The following is an 18,659-nucleotide window of genomic DNA, read 5'->3' on the forward strand; positions in this document are numbered from 1 at the left end:
GGCTAAAAGTAATAGTTTAGACATTTGAGCTCAGGCTGTAGCCCAGGCTCTGAAATCTGGCAAGGGGGGGGAGAGTCCTGGAGCCCAGGCTCCAGCCCACGCCCAATGTCTACACTGCTATTTTTAGCCCAGTAGTGAGAACCCAAGCTGCCTGATTCAGTTGACTCAGGCTCTGAGATTCACTGCCACTGTTTTTTTTTTTTTTGCAGGGGGAGGGGAGGGGGGTTGCAGTTTAGATGTATCCTTAGTCTCCTGAGGGCTGTAATACTTTCGTCTAATTTCAGTTGTTGGGTTTAGTGTGTGCGTGTTGGGTAGAGTTGGTGGCCAGTGACAGACAGGAGATCAGACTAGATGATCTATTGCTCCCTTCTAGCCTTAAATTCTCTCACTCTAAACAGCATATTTATTATAAAATGATGCCATATAACTGCGTTCAATTCAAAAACTTGTCTGCTTCCTTTACACCAGTTTTGCTCAGCCATCAGTAGCATTTTAAAAGGCAGAGAAAAGTTAGGCATCTCATATGGGCTACAGAGAGGTTCCAGGGCCTTAAATCTGAAAAGCCTAAAACACTGCTTCTACAGTGGATTCAAAGTTATGGCAACTTTAACAGCCCACATATCAGGGAAGGATTTTCATCTAAAAATAACCAATGATAATTAATGTTTTTCTACACAAGCAGAAAAAGCACTGACAATGCTCTGAGAAGGCCTAGTACACAAACCAGAAATCACCTGGTCATGCACTGATGCCCAGGGGATGGGCCCAAATCATCCAGCAGCACAAGAGGACAGTGCTGGAAGAGAAACAGTGACAGAAAAAGGACAAAATACTTTTATTCACTCTCCCCAAATCCCATAAGTACTGATCAACCAGTAAAGTCTTACCAAAAGGAGAGATGACTTCCCCAGATATACCAGTAAACAGGAGGGATAAGATGGAAAGAATTTAATACTTAACACACATTCAAAGGGCTTTCTCAGGAAACAGGCAGGTGTTATTTCATTATTGCCAACTGAACTCAACTATCTGCCCAAATAAGAACGAAAGTTTCAGGTTCCAGGCAGTGAGTTTTAAAATCGTTTGGGAAGTTCAATCCCCAGGATTTGCACTTGAGATACATGTTTTCACACCAGTGGTTGTTAGGGGACTATTGTTGGCACAATCACAACTGAACTGCCAGCACTACTGGATGTTATTAGAGACGCTGTCAAGAGCAAAAAATGAACAGAAGGCTGGGGACTAGTATAATTAAAGTTACAACATACTCTTTCTAAAACAGCATTCCCTTGAACTGAGAAGAAAACAGTGTTGTGCTTTGAATGGGCTGGTGGTGTGTGTCATGTGCTCAGTGCCACTTTAATTAAAAAACCTGTGCAATTTTAAAATCACTTTTCTCATTCGGAAATGCACTCTGGCCGATATCATTAGCTGTGCAACATCAGCACAGTACGCACAACTGTTTTGTGTCTAAGGTCTAGTCTACACTGGGGGGGAGGGGCAGGAATTGATCTAAGATACGCAACTTCAGCTTCAAGAATAGTGTAGCTAAAGTCGACGTATCTTAGATCGACTTAAAATCACTTACTTCGCGTCCTCGCGGCGCGGGATCGACAGCCACCGCTCCCCCGTCGACTCCGCTTCCGCCTCTCTCTGTGGTGGAGTTCCGGAGTCGATGGCAGAGCGAGTGATCAGGGGGATCGATTTATCATGTCTTCACTAGACGCGATAAATCAATCCCCAATAGATCGATCACTACCCGCTGATCCGGCAGGTAGCGTAGACATGGTCTAAGTGCACTAGAAATTAAAGTCTCATTATTCAACCAGTCTCCAGCCTGGAGTGAGATTTCATCCTATAAAACATTCATTTGTTCAAGGAAGGTTGGGTAGGAATCAGTCCTCAGTATTGAATGGCATCTGGTGGTGCTACTGCTGAGTTAATCTAATTACACTGCAGTCGGTCTTTTTACTAGCAAGCTATTTAACAAAAACACAGACAAACACAACAAAAGAATTGACTATCATTTCTCCTACAAAAAGATCGTTAAAATTTGATTGGAAGAACAAAAGGTAAATAAGAACTGGAAAATCAATGTGGTGTTTAGGAAAAAGTATTGACAGTTTAAGGGACTGAGTACTGCAATGGATTAGCACTTTAGTCATTTTTCTTCTGTTGGTTCTGGAAAGGATACAGTGATAATAAAGTCCAGAACAACTGTCATCTCCAAACTGCCAGTGTTAGATCATAGAGAGACAACTTCTGTTGGTGTGAGAGACAAGCTTTCAAGCTTACACAGAGTTTTTCTTCAGCTATTACCTCAATCATCTTGTCTCTCTAATATGCTGGGCTCGACATGGCTACAACAACATACAGTGTTAGATCATACTAATTTTAGAGCAATTTTTTTTCAAGCATAAAATAAATTGTCCACTTTATCGACAAATTGCCAAAGGTGCTAAAGCATCACATGAAAAACAAACAGACTAATGGAGGAGGTGGAAGAAAAGCAACAGTGGATATTTTAGGATGACAGGGAGGTAATACTTAAGGAGGTGCAATACTGCACTGTCATTTGTTCCACCAAGTTTGAGAATAGGAAATTAGCAGTGAAAGCCTGAAGTTCATTTTAAAGGCCTAATTCTGCTTCCTCTCCCAATGGCCAAACTCTGATTTCCAGAAGTTTTAAAAATCTGCATTGCCCAGTGACTTCAGCTGGAGTTTTGACTGCTCAGCACTTTTGACAATCTACCTAGGTGGTGGTACTTGAGTCACTGGTTAATGATGCTTCCCTGAATTGGGATGATGGAGATCTTTGGCCAATCTTTTTCTTTAAATGTGGGGTCTGCTTTTAGCATAACTGCTTCCCCACCTTCTGCTGTTAATCCTCATCATCTCCCTTCCCCATTCCTGGTATTTCCCCTATCTGGGCTTTTTTGTCAAGTGGATCAATTTCTTATGTGCTACCAACACCAGGCCTGAGAACTGCATGCTAAGTAATGAGGAGTGGGCTGTGCGATTTGATACATGTGGCTTTGTAGCAGCAGCAGTAATCAGGAAAAATACCAAGTTATTTGCAACTGGTTTCCAGAGGTGCTGAGTCCCTGAAACTTCCATTTAAGTTATACCCTCATTGTAAGCATCAAGAAATAGAAACATTAGTAACCCTAGCAACTAAGGAAGGGAGAAAACAATCAGTTCAACTGGCTATTTTCAACTGTTAATTATTACTTTTACACATTTTTATTAGTAACATTTTATAAAATGATCTGTGGCAAGATTGGTCTCATTGGTGAAGAGGCCTTCCAGACCCGCCATCCCCCTGAAGGGCACATGCTGAGAGATAACTACAGGGGTTAGTAACCCACTACAGCCAATGAGATCTCAGCTTTCAGCCAATCCACAGCTCAAATAAGACCGATCTCCCATAGTTTTTCAGATCTTATTTGTGCCAGACAATGAAGTGGGACCTGCAAAACTCTCCAAATTCCAGAAATGCTTAAGTGATGAATTTAGGTCAGGCAGCTGAACATCTGCATAAAGCTGAAAAACCAGTTGTCCTCAAGCCTGAATTTAGATCCAAGATCTGACCTGGACAGCAGTTTATCCTTGGCTTTAAGAAGAACATTATTTTGAAGGCAATTAATAGGATGTGATGCAGACTTTAATTTTACCCCATAGTATATAGGGTACTATCCTCTGGTTCTCTAATATAGAAGTCAACTACTATCTCTATATAGTAGCACCCAAACCATAAGAGGTTTACAAACTATTGTATCTCGGAGTCCCTATGGAATCCTTGAAAGTCTATCACAGGTTAAAGCGCACTTTCTTCTTGCTGTTGTTTTATTGCCCTGCCACAAAACAAGTGATGCAAGGCCGGAGCAAGCCTGCTTATTAGGGCATCAACAGTAACTGAAACGTAGGAGGGGAGGGAAGTAAATTAATGCTGCTGGAATAGCATAGGAAGAGATTTCCAGCAGGATGCCTCTTTATTTCAATACACAAATATTTAAACAGGGGTTCCCACAAACAATCATACTTTACAGGGACCATGCATGGAAGATCTGAGCATGGACTCTTAGATATGGGACACAATGCACTCTTAGTGGCAGGACCCTGAGTGTGGAAGAACAGAGTGAACTCAAGCCTGATGGCATTCAGATCTAGGTATAAACCACACCTTTTTCTTCAAGACTTTTGCCCAGGACAGATGCCTTAAAAACACATTTTGCACACACAAAGTCACAGTACTCACTTCATAGAATGGAGAAACACATATCTTTTGGTTACAAGCTTTTATACGCCTTAAAGTTGCGTGGTGCTTACATGGCACCTTATGGTTCTATGTATATGTGTAGATATTGTGTGTCTGAGTGTGTGCGGTATATGAGGGGATACACACACACACACACAAGTCCTTGGAACAGCTGGATGCAAATTCATTAATAATTGCCATGTGGAAATTTATAAATGGTCTGAACCAGCACTCCAAAATATTTCCAGTCTCAGTATAAAGATTTGACAGTATTTGAACAGAAAGGAGAAATCAGATTTTAGGCTTCATTACAAGTTTTCTTTCAGTCAGGACATATGTACTTCTTTTCTGCCAAGGATATGCATATGGACTACAGCATTATAAACCAAAGGGGTGAAAATACAAAATACCAGGTTGGTTGTGGATTAGAAACACATGGACTAATGACCAAAGCAATAATGCTGATAAAAAGGGAAGCTAATGGAAACTGGATAACATGGATTACTAACCCTTCAAACTCCTTGATTGACTTGTGAATTGTACACCAATTTTTCAAGACTCTTGTTATCTTTTAGACAGTTTCTTTTATACTTCATATGAACAATGCAGCAAGACAACTCTACTTCTGCTGTCCAATCAGCATGCAGAAATACTTTGTACTGTGACAGTAATCATAGATCTTATTAAATGATCCTGTTTTCCCCATGGTTATAAAGCAGCCTACATTTCCTACGAACCTCCCTCATCAACTGTGCTCTGCTGCTTACAATTCTTATTTCCACACAAAAACCTGCAGTATGCAAAACACACTTTCAGAGCAGATTTCTGGGCAAGAGGCCAGCATAAAGAGATTAGAAGGAATTTCATCATGACTCAAGCAAAGATAAGATGGTTCCAATGGGGGAAGGTACACAAAAATATGGGGCTAAATTCTGTAACTATTCATTTTCAGATCCCAAATGGATGCAAATTCATGCTGCAAAAGCAAAATTAACATGCATAGATATTTTGAGTACCAATAACCTCATGCACAGCCTTGCAATGCAGAATATTTCTGCCAGGAGTAGGGGCAACCTGTACTGGCAAAGAAGGATATGATCTACATATGCAAAAGACTAAGGTCTGAGAAAAGGAAGCTCTGTGTATCAAAAACACTTCACAATACATACACAAATTACTGAAGTATAGGCAGATGTGAAGGGTGGGAATTGTAAACATTTACGGGTTAAATAAAGGATAAAAAAAGCATGGGCTAGTAATGATAAGAAGTAATCCCAAAGATTGACAGTAGCAGTAACACGAACTACAAGGAACAAGTAGCTGAAAGGATGACTGGTGAAAGGTTTGCGGCCACCTGTATATGAAATGGAAAAGAAGGAAGGAAGGAAGGAAGGAAGGAAAGAAATCCATCAGGAAATCCAAATATAAAAAGGAAGGGAGAAAGCAAACTGAATTAATGCAACTCAGGGAGTCACAGGAACACACAAGACTCCTACAAAACAAGAATGAAGGCCACATGAGGGGGAACTCCGAAATGGCTAAACTTTTAATAGCTATTTTTGATCAGTTTTCAATTAAGAGAATGACAATGAGGAGATTGGAGAACCTTGTGCAAAGAGACTATTAAACACACTAATTGACAAAGCACTGAGAAAACAGTAAGAGCTTGTCTGCATAACAAGTTTCTGCATTGCAAGTCAAGATGTGACTACTAGCTTGCTTCAACCTAACATGCTGAGTGGACACTGCTACAATAGCATGGTGAAAGTCAGCTTGCAAAGTGTAGTACGCCAAGCTGCACTCTGGCACGTCTAGTGCACTGTGGCAGTATCCACACAAGATGTTTCTGTGAAGCAAGCTGGTGAGATGTAGATTCACACCTTGGCTTGCCATAACAAGCACCAACTTCCTCTCTTTTCTCTGGGTGCTCGACCCGCTCCCTCTGCCCCCGGCCCCGCCCCCACTCCAACCCTCCCATGAGACCCTGCCCATTCCTACCCATTCCCTGCCCCCATTCCAACCCCTTTCCCAAAGTCCCTGCCCCCAACTCCACCCCCTTCCCCAAATCCCCGCCCCGGGCTCGCCTCCTCCCCTGAGTGCACCATTTTCCGCTCCTCCCCCCGTCCTGGAGCATGCTAAGCACCGCCAAACAGTTGTTTGGCAGCAGACTGGCAGGAAGTGCTGAGAGGTAGGCAGAAGAGCGGGGATGCAGTGCACTCAGGGGAGGAGGCAAGGAGGGAGTGGAGGCAGGGGGAGCTTGGCTGCCAGTGGATGCAGAGCACCCACTAATTTTTCCCCATGGGTGCTCCAGCCTGGGAGCTCCCATGGGAGTTGGCGCCTATGCTTGCCATGTAGACAAGCCCAAAGGAAATAAAGAGTACATGATAACTGTAAATACATGCACTGCAAGATGCATCCATTGGTTTTAAAAGAATTAGAAAGAGGGAGGTCAGAACTGCTGAAAATTGGTTCTTTGTGAACCCTGGGAAGTATGTAAGAGATAAAAGGAGAAATAAAAGACAACAGGGGAAAGGTTGCAGTGATTGGAAAAGACAACAGTTGCCTGATGCTGATCTAATAGTTTAACTCCACTGACTCATGAGCTAAAAGTGTGTTACCCTGTCTGCTCAAGACAACTCCAGTTCAAAACGAGACAACAAAATGATGATCTCATCAGTGGAGACAGCTCTGAGGATATGTATTAATTGATAGCATGCTGCTGTGGGAAGTGGCAGGAGGCAATGAAGGTCTTTTTGGATATTGCTAGATAATAAACAGTGGCATGCATGATGGGGAAAGAGGTTAAAAAAGTACATTTAGCTAAGCAATGTTTTGTCTGGAAAAACAAAAACTCTTACCTCAAACCTCTCCTGCTCTAGCCTGTGATGATCATCCAGTTGCTGTTCCAAATAGGCCAGATTACGGAATTTTTCCAGATAATTGCTATATTGTTTCTGCAGCTCCTCCTCAATCTTCTCATACTCATCCATAAAAGCTGGTCTGGACAGCCCAGAGACAAAATACAGAAAACAAAACTGTTTGAAGCTGCAGAACTCTGCAACATGCTCTTTTGTTTTTTCAATTCCCTCTGTATTCCTACACTATTAGCCTAATCCAAAAAGCAACTCTCTTCACTCTAAATTCTCCACATTATTTTAAAGACACTAGAATCACTGGGCAAAATCCTACCCTGTTACACAGGTGTGCTGGGGCAAAGGAGAATTGTAGGCAGCCTTGCACCACACCCATCCACGTATGCAGAAAGGCAGTATTTTCCCCTAGCAATAAGGACAACACTAGCAAGAGATTAGTTTTCTTGCTGATCAGTGCTCCATGCCTCAAAGCGGGCATGGTCCAGCCCCACAGCAGGCTAGCACATGTTCTTCAACTTGCTATCTGTGCTTGCCAGGATATGTTATTTCTCTACAACAGAACTGTCCTAATAATGTGGCTGGCTGTGTGCCCAACCTCCACCAGCAATAAACCACCATGCCACCCTGTGCCAGAAGGAAGGCTCTTGTACAACACAGATCAGTTCTGCTCTGCTGCCCATGCCCACCCCGTGTGCCTCCATCTGGTGAGGACAGGATTTTTATCACAGCATTTACACACAAACATAACGCAGGCACTTCCACCCCCTGAGATTTCCTTATTTTCTCTCATTAGCGAGATCACAGATAAAGCAATTGCTCATAAGATCACAAGATCTTGCATCACAAGATCCCAATAGGACTGAAGCTAGAAACCAAATCTAAGGCTTGACTGTGTGTGCCTTGATTGCATGGCAGTCCAAGATGCTCTTTAGATGACTCTTCCCCAAGCAAGGATACTTCATGACCTGTTTCTTCATCTACTACCTACCAGCGGCTGGAAAAGTTAGGAACACCTTAGAAATCAAGCAGCATGTTTCATCATTATTTCTTCTAGGAGCATCTGCACCCACAGATACCATCTGGGTTTAATGACTTTTTTAAAGTTTGATCATTTTTAAAAGTTCAAGTGACAATTTAAAAATAAAGTAACATTTTGGCCATCTTGACAATAGCAAAATGTTAGTCAGTTTCAAAACCAGATGATTGGAAAATTATTACAACCTAGGCATTTTTACAATGGCAAACCACCACATTTATTGCACTCCCCAGAGGCCATCATATTTCTAGGACTCTTTACAGACTAGTCAATCTTCACTACAGTGGGCATTAAGAATACCCTTCACCATCAGTTATACTAATTCTGATGTGGATAAAAGGTACGTATAGTCTTTACCGGACACTCTGTAGGGTCTGTAGTCGCTTCTGGTTTCTTTCCAGTTCCAGTTTTCTCTTTTCAATCTTGGCTTCCAAGTTAGCTTCATCAGAGGCCACATTATTCAACATGTCCTTAGTCTTCTGGACTTGCTCCTGAAAGAGAGAATGAGTGGCTGAGTCATGTCCTGAAGAAGTGCAACTCCAATCGTATTTCAGACTCCGAGCCTGATTCTGCATTATCTTGCACCTTGTGTCACCACAGAATTTTGTAACCATGAGCCATGTTATGTAACCAGGCTCAAGCAAAAATCAGTCTTCCCCCAGCACTCGTGTGTGTCACTCACATCTTTTCATGTATTTATACCTATTCCTGTATTTTCCACTCCATGCATCTGACGAAGTGGGTTCTAGCCCATGAAAGCTTATGCCCAAATAAATGTGTTAGTCTCTAAAGGTGACACAAGGATTCCTTGTTGTTTTTGCTGATACAGACTAACACGGCTACCACTCTGAAACCTATCACTCTTATTACAATCATCATTTAGCTTCTCAAACATCATGGGTCTCACTGACAGCATTAGAAAGGCCATTACTTGGTTTACAAATCAAACCTATTTATTGTGGACACTACAGAGAAAATCCTGTTCTCTCGTAACAGCTGGCTTTTTCTTTTCCTCTTTCTAATCCTGGGATTAGATATGGATTACACAGTATTATTCTGCACTGCTGAGCACCGACACTGCATGAAAGTAAACCAGCACCATTGTTTTGAGACTAAATATGGCCTCTGTGCATGAATTCTGCAGTTTCAACTGGATAGTGTATTCTTCCGTTCTTGTCCTAAACTGTTACATAATATTGCGATTTTGAACAGCTGTCATATCCCACTCCAGAGTGGCCTGCATTTCAATAGTGGGTAAAGTGACTTCTAGGTGCAATGACAATAAAGCACTTTAAGAACCCTCTGGACTAAAGGCACTATTACAACTGCAACTGCAAACCATTATTAGGTTTGCCTGTGCCAAACCAGGGTCACTCAGCTGGTTCCAATAAATTCACTGGGAGAAGTTCCTATATACAGCATCCAGCAGGTTCAACTTTTTCAGATTCATTCTTCCCAAACCACAGTGAATCTGCATTCAAATACACAGTAGATTTAAACTGAGCCTGGTGTGTTGTAATTGTGATATAGTCTACCAGGAAGGCTGTTTATTGCAGTGATTATGCATTCAAAGAAGCAATTATTTGAAGATGCAATCCAAGGACTTTTCGATTTCTGTTTGCCTCTACTTAAATAAAAAGGAAATTCAATGGAGAATTCTACTCAGATGCAGCACTATGGCTGATATTTTTAACAACTCAAAATGAGGAATTTCAAAGAGATGTTTCCCAAAGCAATTGCAATTCAGCCAGTTTAGGCAAACTTGCAAAATTCTATACGCCCATTTGCCCAAGAAGAGTAATCTATTTCTTAGCAGGCGAGAAAAATAGTTTTTTTCATTATCACCATCATCATCATCATTCTGGCAAAGGCATCAGTATATTTGTGCCTAGCTAAGTACATTTTTGTAACAGTTTTCCAAGGCTGACAATGCTCATATGAGGTATATTGTGGCACAAAAATTAGAGGGCTGATCCTGTAAACACTACCAGGCATGCAGATTCTTCCTGGCTGTGTGTGCATGCGGTGGCTGGGCAGAAGTAGACAGTCTTTTCTCCCTTGCACGGCCCATACATGGGAACTAGGTAAATTCATGGATGATGGATCCATCAATGGCTATTAGCCAGAATGGGCAGAGATGGTGTCCCTAGCCTCTATTTGTAAGAAGCTGGGAATGGGTAACAGGGGATGGATCACTTTATGATTACCTGTTCTGTTCATTCCCTCTGAAGCACATGGCATTGGCCACCGTTGGAAGACAGAATACTGGGCTAGATGGACCTTTGGCCTGACCCAGTTTGGCTGTTCTTATGAAAAAAGGAATGGATTTAGGGTAATGCAGCCATGGCTCTCCAGGGGCACATGATGCCTGAAAGAAGGTGGGGAGGGGTGGACAGAAGGTACAGTGATGGCTCTGTCTCCCCGTCCCCCACCATACCCAACGGTCAGCAGAGCCAGCTGAAGTGAGGATAGGGAAGCTGCATTCCACGGAGGGGTGCAGTGAGGGAGGTGCTGCCTCTGTGCTCCTTAGAGCTCAGGGAGGCAGTTGGTCTCCCTTAAACAGATTGCCTCTTGGATTCCTCTTGCAGCAACAGAGTTCTTCGTTATAAGCCCAACAGCAGCCCTGCTAAAGTCTCCAGAACTAGTACTACTTCCTGACAAATATCACATTTTAAAAGAATCTAATCGGTCTTGATCTCTTTGTTTTTTTCTTAGCCCTGCCATGGCCATTTTTTCAAAAATAAATTGCAAACAAAATAGTGCTATATACTCTACTGCAATGAAGAAGAGAAAAAAAAAACACTCTTCACGCATGTTAAAATGTGCTGGGTATGTTCAAAGCATTTGCAGCTTTGAAACTTTTTGATGTTCAGAAAGTTGTTTAATTAAGAAAGAGCTATGCGTTTGTTGAAATTCTGGCAGTGAAGATTATTTGCTGTTCAGCTAGAATAGATCATTTCATTAATTGGTCCGGAACTAACCAGCTGAGGTAGGTTTGAGTTATTGATATTTCCCATGAAATTATCGACTCTAATATGCTAAGACTGGCTTATTGGAGCTACGGCCTAGAATATCAATACATATTAACAACATTCAGGATGCATATAGACTGAACAGCAGATGGAGAGATCACCTAGTGTATCTATTGATTTGGCATGGCTATTTAAACTTGAAGCTCTGCTTCCTCTAATTATACGTACATATGTATGTACGTGTGTATGTGTGATACAGTTGGCTATTCAATAATTTAAATTGTTTGGGCTTGACTCCCCCAGACACAAGCTGGCAGGGGGAGCGATGTTTCTGGGATGTTGTCAATCCTAGAGCAGAATGGGCAGTATTTGCACGGACATCCATTTTTTAGGGGTCTGCCTACTAGATGGCCACTTTAGCATGGCCAGGGCTTCATGGAATCCCACTAGTGGAGACTACTTGATTGATTGCCCTGACTCAGTGCGTTCTTAAGTGTCCTGACCACATGCTCTTCTCAACCAGTACCAACTCTTTTGCCACTGATCGTCTTTCAGTCAAACAGAAATGCCACTGAGTTGAGTGTAGCACCTTGTTTTGTTGGCCAATTAATAGACCCCCACCAGATATTGGCTTGTCCCTCACCAATTAACATTCAGAGCTGACACTTGCCATTCAGGATCACAGGATGGGGCCATTTAAAAAACAATTCTTGTTAAAATCTTCAGGTTCAGTCACTTTGAATTTTTACCTATCTAAAGATAAATGTTCTCCCAGTTAAAATGCAGGCTCAGCACCACCTCCAGTTTGTAAACAGATCTTTGTGCTAAATGCTTCTCTTTGAAGTGGACTAGTGTGGGAGAATTTAAAATACAGGTATGTCTACATTGCAATGTAAACGCCGGGGTAGTGGGACTCGAGTCAGCTGACCCGTGTTAGGGAACCTTGGGCTGGAGCTTCTACACTGTATTTTAACCCTAAGTTAAGATTATTCTGATCACTGCTCAAACCAAGGGCTCTGGAATCCACGCTGCAGTGTGCAGACCCAAGTCAAGGTAACCATATATTCCAAAGAGCCCAGCACCATTCCAGCCCTAGGAACTGTGGGAAAGCTTTAGTGTCTGCCTTGCACATTACCAGGAAGCAGCTCACTTTATAAAAGGCTTGATCAGTTCACTCTCCATTGCAAACCTAGGAGGCTTCTCTGATAGCGAGCTTGCAGAATGCTGATCAGAACAGGCTGGCTTAACGCTGATTTGAGCTTCTGCCATTTGCCAAGGGGGAAGAGAGCTTCTGTTTTCAAGAAAGTGGATTGCAGATTGTTGGGATAGAGAGGACTAAGGAAGCTGTCCAACTGAATTGTGGGATACTACCTACTGACTCTGGGGGTTGAGTCAAGCGGGGCTGTGGCTGCATTGCAAAGCAATAGGGCTCAGATCTTGGGTCCCAGCTGGACTTGAGCTCAGACACTCTGGTCCTGGGATCCTGGGTCCAACCCCTGGGCCAGTGCAATTGCAGTGTATAGATGCAGGGGGTATTAGCCTTGTGCCTGGGCTCAAGCACAGGCTTACACTGCAGTGCAAACATACCATAAGAGACCGGCCCAGCTCAGCTATCTCCTGGACATTCAGAGAAACAAAGGAGTGGCAGAAGCGGGACACTCAGCCTTTGGTTGGGGAGGGAGTGCTCTGGGTCATCATGGTCTTGTGACCCTCTTCTGGTGGAGGATGGGAGTAGCATTGCCAGGCTTCAGTGGACACTGTATCAGCCAACCTTGATGGGGGAAAATTTCCATGGAAGATGGAAAACTGAAGGGGGTAAAAGAAAGAGATCTGCTGGATCTATTTCCCACAAAAGACCGTTATTCATATTTTAATACATGTCTGTTTTTCATTACAATATCATAGTGGCCCAGCATATAGATTATAGCCAGCCATGCATGTGTATGGAAAGCTATCTGTAGCGATTCTCTTCTTCCCGTGAAGTTGAGCAGGGTCCAGACAATCCCAGTCCTTGTTTACCCAGTACCCAAGCACCATGTAAGTCTAGTCCAAAGGGTATGCAAAGGAGTTCCACTCTCTTCCACAATGGCAGACAGATGCTATTTTAGGGGAAGACTGAGTGTATGCTGTGCTTTGTTAAAGGGTGCTAAAGATCCCCCAGATCATGGAGGCATTGCTTTGCCCATTGTGTTTAAGGCACTTCCTGTAAATTTTAGCCAATGACCAGGGGCTACTGCTGGCATAGTGCACCACTATAAACAGACTGTGGCTTCTAAAAAACAACCAGGAGTCAGTAGCATGCATCTACATGGGCCTACACAACACAAAGTAACATGCTTTGATTAAAGGGTTGAGTTTGTCTCAAAACCAACAAATTTCCCAATGAAAAAAATATCAACAGCCATGTTTCATTCACATGGATGGGAGATGCAAACACAAATGAACTTCTGCCTTGGTGAACTTGTATTTATGCATTTGCCAGTAGCAATGACATGGTGGATGATATGAGCTACTGACTGCAGTTCAATATTACTGTTAAAGCAGCTAGTTAGACTATTTGTTGACACTGCTCTTGAAGGGTGATACAAGCCATGCATATACATGCTTTTCAATCCCTAGATGCTGACAAAAAAGAACCTTGTTCTTCCTACACAAATGACAGCTGGAATGGATATTCTGTAGAATAAAAATTAATTATGAAGCAAATAAATGAACAGCAATCTGCTTACCAGAACATCTTTGATGGCAATTTTCATCACCTTTTCAGTCTCGTTTATCTCCAGAGGTCTCGCAATGGATTCCGTTCTCAATTCCTAGGAAATAAAAACACACCAAGATGCTCAAGCATCATGCAAAGGAATTATCAGTCACAGAACTGTGGGCGGTTGAGCAACTCCGACAAAGGCGTGTGCATAATAAATGGAGTGGAATTTCATATTTATGCCTCATTGCTCAGAGAGCATCACAGAACAGGAGGCTATGAAAAAGGTCAGAGTTAATGGAGGCCAGTGTTAAGAATTAGCAAAGCAGACATCATTTCAAAGTGAGATAAGACTTATTGCTGTGAGCTGGGAACACCTTTAACCTGTCTTTAAGGGCACAGTTTCAGCCACTTACTTGTCATTTAATATGGAAGGAAATTACACGGGTTAATACCCCACGCACCTTGCTCAAAATGTACCCCAGAAGGTTAATTTTATTATCTTCAATAAAGATATTAAAAAGGCCACAAATGATGATCATACATCTGATCTACTTCAGCCCTATGAGCCAAATGCCTCAGCTAACCAGACTAAGGGCTTGTCTATGCTACATGGGCTAGAGCAGCATAGTTAGAGTGCTGGAGCTATGACACCAATAAATCCGTAGTGTAAACACAGACTAGTGACAGAAGGAGGTTTCCCCCACTGCAGGAACTCCACCTTCCCAAGAGACAGTGGCTACGTTGATGGAAGGATTCTTCTGTTGATCTAGCTGTGTCTACATCTAAGTTTTAAGCGTAGACCAGGCCTAAGGAATTATCAGAACCCCTACTACTAACCTAGCTAGCAGAAGCAAATCAATAGATGTCATGTCCTGTCCAGTTCCCCTTTCCCAATTCAACTAAGACCCATGGCAGAGGAGGAGGAGGTGCTGACTGACTTCGATTCAACATCCCTCACCAAAAACAGTGCTCATAGGTGGACAGCAGAGATTGTTGAAAGCCTCATGAGCTTGGTCAGTTTGTGGGTAGAAGAGGATTTAGCACTCATCTGTACAAGCAAATGTAGTTGCAACTGTGTTGGTCCCAGGATATTTGAGAGACAAGATGAGTAAGGTATTATCTTTTATTGGATCCACTTCTGTTGGTGAAACACAAGTTTTCAAACTACAGGAAGCTCTTTTTCAGGTCTGAGAAAGGTAATCTGATCATCACAAGACCTGATTCAGGGATAGATAGGCCACACATAGTTGGAAGCTTCCATTTTTCTTTTAAACAAAAGGAGGACTGACACACTGACAGGCCAAGTGGACTTACAAATAAAGCCTTTGGCTAGGTTCTCCTGAAGGTATGTGTGCAGCGTGGCTAGTTCAGACTCAGACATGGCATATATATGCCCAAATGGAATGTTTGCCCAGGGTAGTAGCTCTATTGGGCAATCATAGTCTCTGTGCAATGGCAAGGTGTCTGCAGGTTTTTTTTTTTCCCCCCAAAGACATCCTTGTAATAGCTGTATTTGGATGGAAGTCAAGGACCAGGATCAGTGGACAGCTCTGCCAGGCTAGCTACCTGGGCACATGACCACTGGCAAACTACTGCATGCCATTTCCTGGTATTAAGGAGTGCTACTGACAGAATTCTGAGAAAAATGTGACTTTATTCATGAAAGCTGTTAAGGGAGTTGTGGAGGGCCAGTCACAATATATCTAGAAACAGAGGGAAATGAGAGGACCAGATGGCACTAAAAACTGTAGGGTCTCTCGATGTATGTGAGAAGAACAGTTTCTGTGGCCACTGACAGAGGATAAGAGGGACCTGTTGATCATCTTTCCTCATAGGTAACTGGAAATAGTGTGTCTTAGCTTGCCACAGTAGTAACACAGGTTAAGGCACTGCAGGTGCTGTTTCTTCAGGGGCAAGTTACCAGTGGGTTAGGTCTATCCGCATTGCTCAAGTGGTGTGGCGGAATCCAACAGCAGTTGTGAAGCCCCTCTTCTTTCTTCCTGTTGCTCAGGTAGACAATTCACAATATGGATAACAAGATCTATGAAGGTGCCTAGACTTCTTGGTGTCTCAACTTGAAGCAGTTCATCCTTAACCTCATCCCACAAGCCACCTCAAAACTGAAATAACTAAGTTGCCTCATTCTATTTCCGATATGAGACAGCGGAAGTGAGCTACGGAGGAAGCAGCTTCCAACAGGTGAGAGGCCCAGTCCAGTGCCTCCCTTGTCAGTGGGCTGACTACCAAGCTTACTTTGGTATGCTCAGAAGCATAAATCTGCAGTCAAAGCAAGAACAAGAGGTGGCACTGATTCATGAAGCCTTGGAATTTGGGGTTCCCATCGAATCATTCAGGCAGAGGAATAGCAGGTCTCAGCTCAGATGACAGTGCAGCCAGATAGGCCCGAAGCGCAGCATTCTCTACATGGAGTTTATGGACTTGCTCCCACAAACTGATTTTCAGTGGTCAGCTATGCATTCTGTGCCTGCAATGCTTAGCTGTCTGCTTGAAGGCGGATCACCTGCTCATGCAGTGCTAATCCCCCTTCAGGTACAGAGAACTCTACTGGGTCCATCCTCATCTGGGCCCACTCACAGAATTTAGTATATAGCAAGCTGTATATACTGGGGTAGCAATCATGCCTATTAGTCAGAGTTAGCCAAGATCTGAATCTGATGCCAACCCAAAGGTCAGAGCAGGACAGATTCAGGAATCAAGCCAAGAGTCAGAGATAGCGCCAGGTGCCAAGCTGACAGTCAAAGCTGGAGTCAGAGTTGGGTGCCAAGCCAGGAGTCGAAGCCAGAGTCAGCGTCAGGAGTAGGGCACAGAAGCAGGGACTGCAGCAAGGCAGGGAAGCAGGAACTGGAAGTAGACAGTGGTCTGGGATAAGGAGAACAGGAATCGCAAACAGGCAGGGCTCGTGAGTCAGGCAAATAAGGAGGGTCTGTAGTAACAAACAGCCAGGAATTCACCTAGTTGCTCAGGCCTGGTCTACACTATGGGGTTAGGTTGAATTTAGCCATGTTATGTCGATTTATAAATGACCGCCTCCACACAACCAACCCCATTCCATTGACCTAAAGGGCTCTTAAAATCGACTTCTGTACTCCTCCCCAACGAGGGGAGTAGCACTAAAATCGACCTTGCTGGTTGATTTTGGGTTGAATTTGGGGTAGCACGGATGCAAATTGACGGTATTGGCCTCCGGAGCTATCCCAGAGTGCTCCAGTGTGACCGCTCAGGACAGCACTTTCAACTCCGATGCGCTAGCCAGGTACACAGGAAAAGCCCTGGGAAATTTTGAATTTCATTTCCTGTTTGGTCAGCATGGCGAGCTCAGCAGCACAGGTGACCACACAGTCCCAGAATTGCAAACGACCTCCAGCACGGACCGAAAGGGAGACACTGGATCTGATTGCTGTATGGGGAGAAGAATCTGTGCAGGCAGAACTCCTATCAAAAAGAAGAAATGCAAATATATTTGCCAAAAATCTCACAGGGCATGTTGGACAGAGGCTACACCAGGAACACACAGCAATGCCACGTGAAAGTTAAGGAGCTCAGGCAAGCCTATCAAAAAAGGCCAACGGTCGCTCCGGGTCAGAGCCCCATCTATGCCGCTTCTATGAAGAACTGCATGCCATTCTAGGGGGGAACCCTACCACTATCCCACCATTGTCCGTGGACACCTGCAAGGGGGGAGTCTTACACCACACGGAGAAGGATTTTGTGGATGAGGAAGAGGAGGATGAAGAGGAGGAGAATCAGCAGCAGGCAAGTGGTGAATCTGTTCTCCCTGGCAGCCAGGACCTTTTCATCACCCTGGAGCCAATACCCTCCCAAGGCAGCATCCCAGACCCTGAAACCGGAGAAGGCACCTCTGGTGAACGCATATTTGTAACTACAGTGCAGGGTTTAAAAGCAATAATGTTCATGGTCACCTGGTTGAAATAGGGGAATTTTTGTAAGGGAACAGTAAAAGGACCCCATTCATGCTAGACTGTTTGCGCTTGGCTAAAAGGGATCATCCCAGAGAATAGCTATGTGGCGTGGGGGAGGGGTGAAGGGATCATCCCATAGAATAGCCATGCGGCATGGGGAACGGGTGAAGGGATCATCCCGAAGAATAGCCAAGCAGTGGGGTAAGGGTAGGTGTGTGCTTCACATCTACCTGAATACTGCAGCCCCTCCTTTTAAATGTGAAACCCCACCCATTGCTTGCTCTGGGAAAGGGGGCTGCTGCAGTTTGAAAACATTCCCACATTATGAAGGCGTAAGAAGCCAACTCTATTTTACTCTCCCTTTTTATCTTCCCCTAGGTTCTACATTCCCCCTATCATCTCCGTCCCTGAGGTTATTGCAGATTAGAAGGCGAAAAAAAAACCCCGCACTCTCAATGACATGTTTTCCAAGCTCACTCAGTCCTCCCACACTGATAGGGCACAGTTTAACGCATGGAGGCATTCAGTGGCAGAGGCCAGGAAAGAATTAAGTGAGTGCGAAGAGCGGAGGCAGGACGTGATGCTGAGGCTAATGGGGGAGCAAACGGACATGATAAAGTGTCTGTTGGAGCTGCAGAAAAGCCAACAAGAGCACAGACCTCTGCTTCATCCACTGCATAACTGCCTAACCTCCTCCCCATGTTCCATAGCCGCCTCACCGAGACGCCCAAGAACGCGGGAGGGTGGGGGAGAGGCTCCGGGCACCCAGCCACTCCACTCCAGAGGATGGCTCAAGCAATAGAAGGCTGTCATTCAAAACAGTTTGAATTTTAGTGTGTCTACATTAAACAATGTGGTCTTGTCCTTCCCTCCTC

General features: G+C 43.8%; 1 protein-coding gene across 1 annotated transcript in view; it reads right to left on the bottom strand.

Moving 5' to 3' along the window:
• The window catches only part of CLUAP1 (clusterin associated protein 1), a 133,193-nt gene that overhangs the window by 113,649 nt on the left and 885 nt on the right, over positions 1-18,659 (bottom strand). Inside the window, exons 2-4 of the mRNA XM_038420669.2 lie at positions 13,869-13,952; positions 8,525-8,658; positions 7,117-7,258 (exon numbers count right to left, since the gene is read on the bottom strand). Coding sequence (XP_038276597.1) covers positions 7,117-7,258; positions 8,525-8,658; positions 13,869-13,895 — 303 coding nt within the window. The 5' untranslated portion in view covers positions 13,896-13,952. The remainder of the gene's footprint in view (positions 1-7,116; positions 7,259-8,524; positions 8,659-13,868; positions 13,953-18,659) is intronic.

This window comes from Dermochelys coriacea, chromosome 10 (genome assembly GCF_009764565.3).
Source record: "Dermochelys coriacea isolate rDerCor1 chromosome 10, rDerCor1.pri.v4, whole genome shotgun sequence".
Classification (NCBI taxonomy): domain Eukaryota; kingdom Metazoa; phylum Chordata; order Testudines; family Dermochelyidae; genus Dermochelys; species Dermochelys coriacea.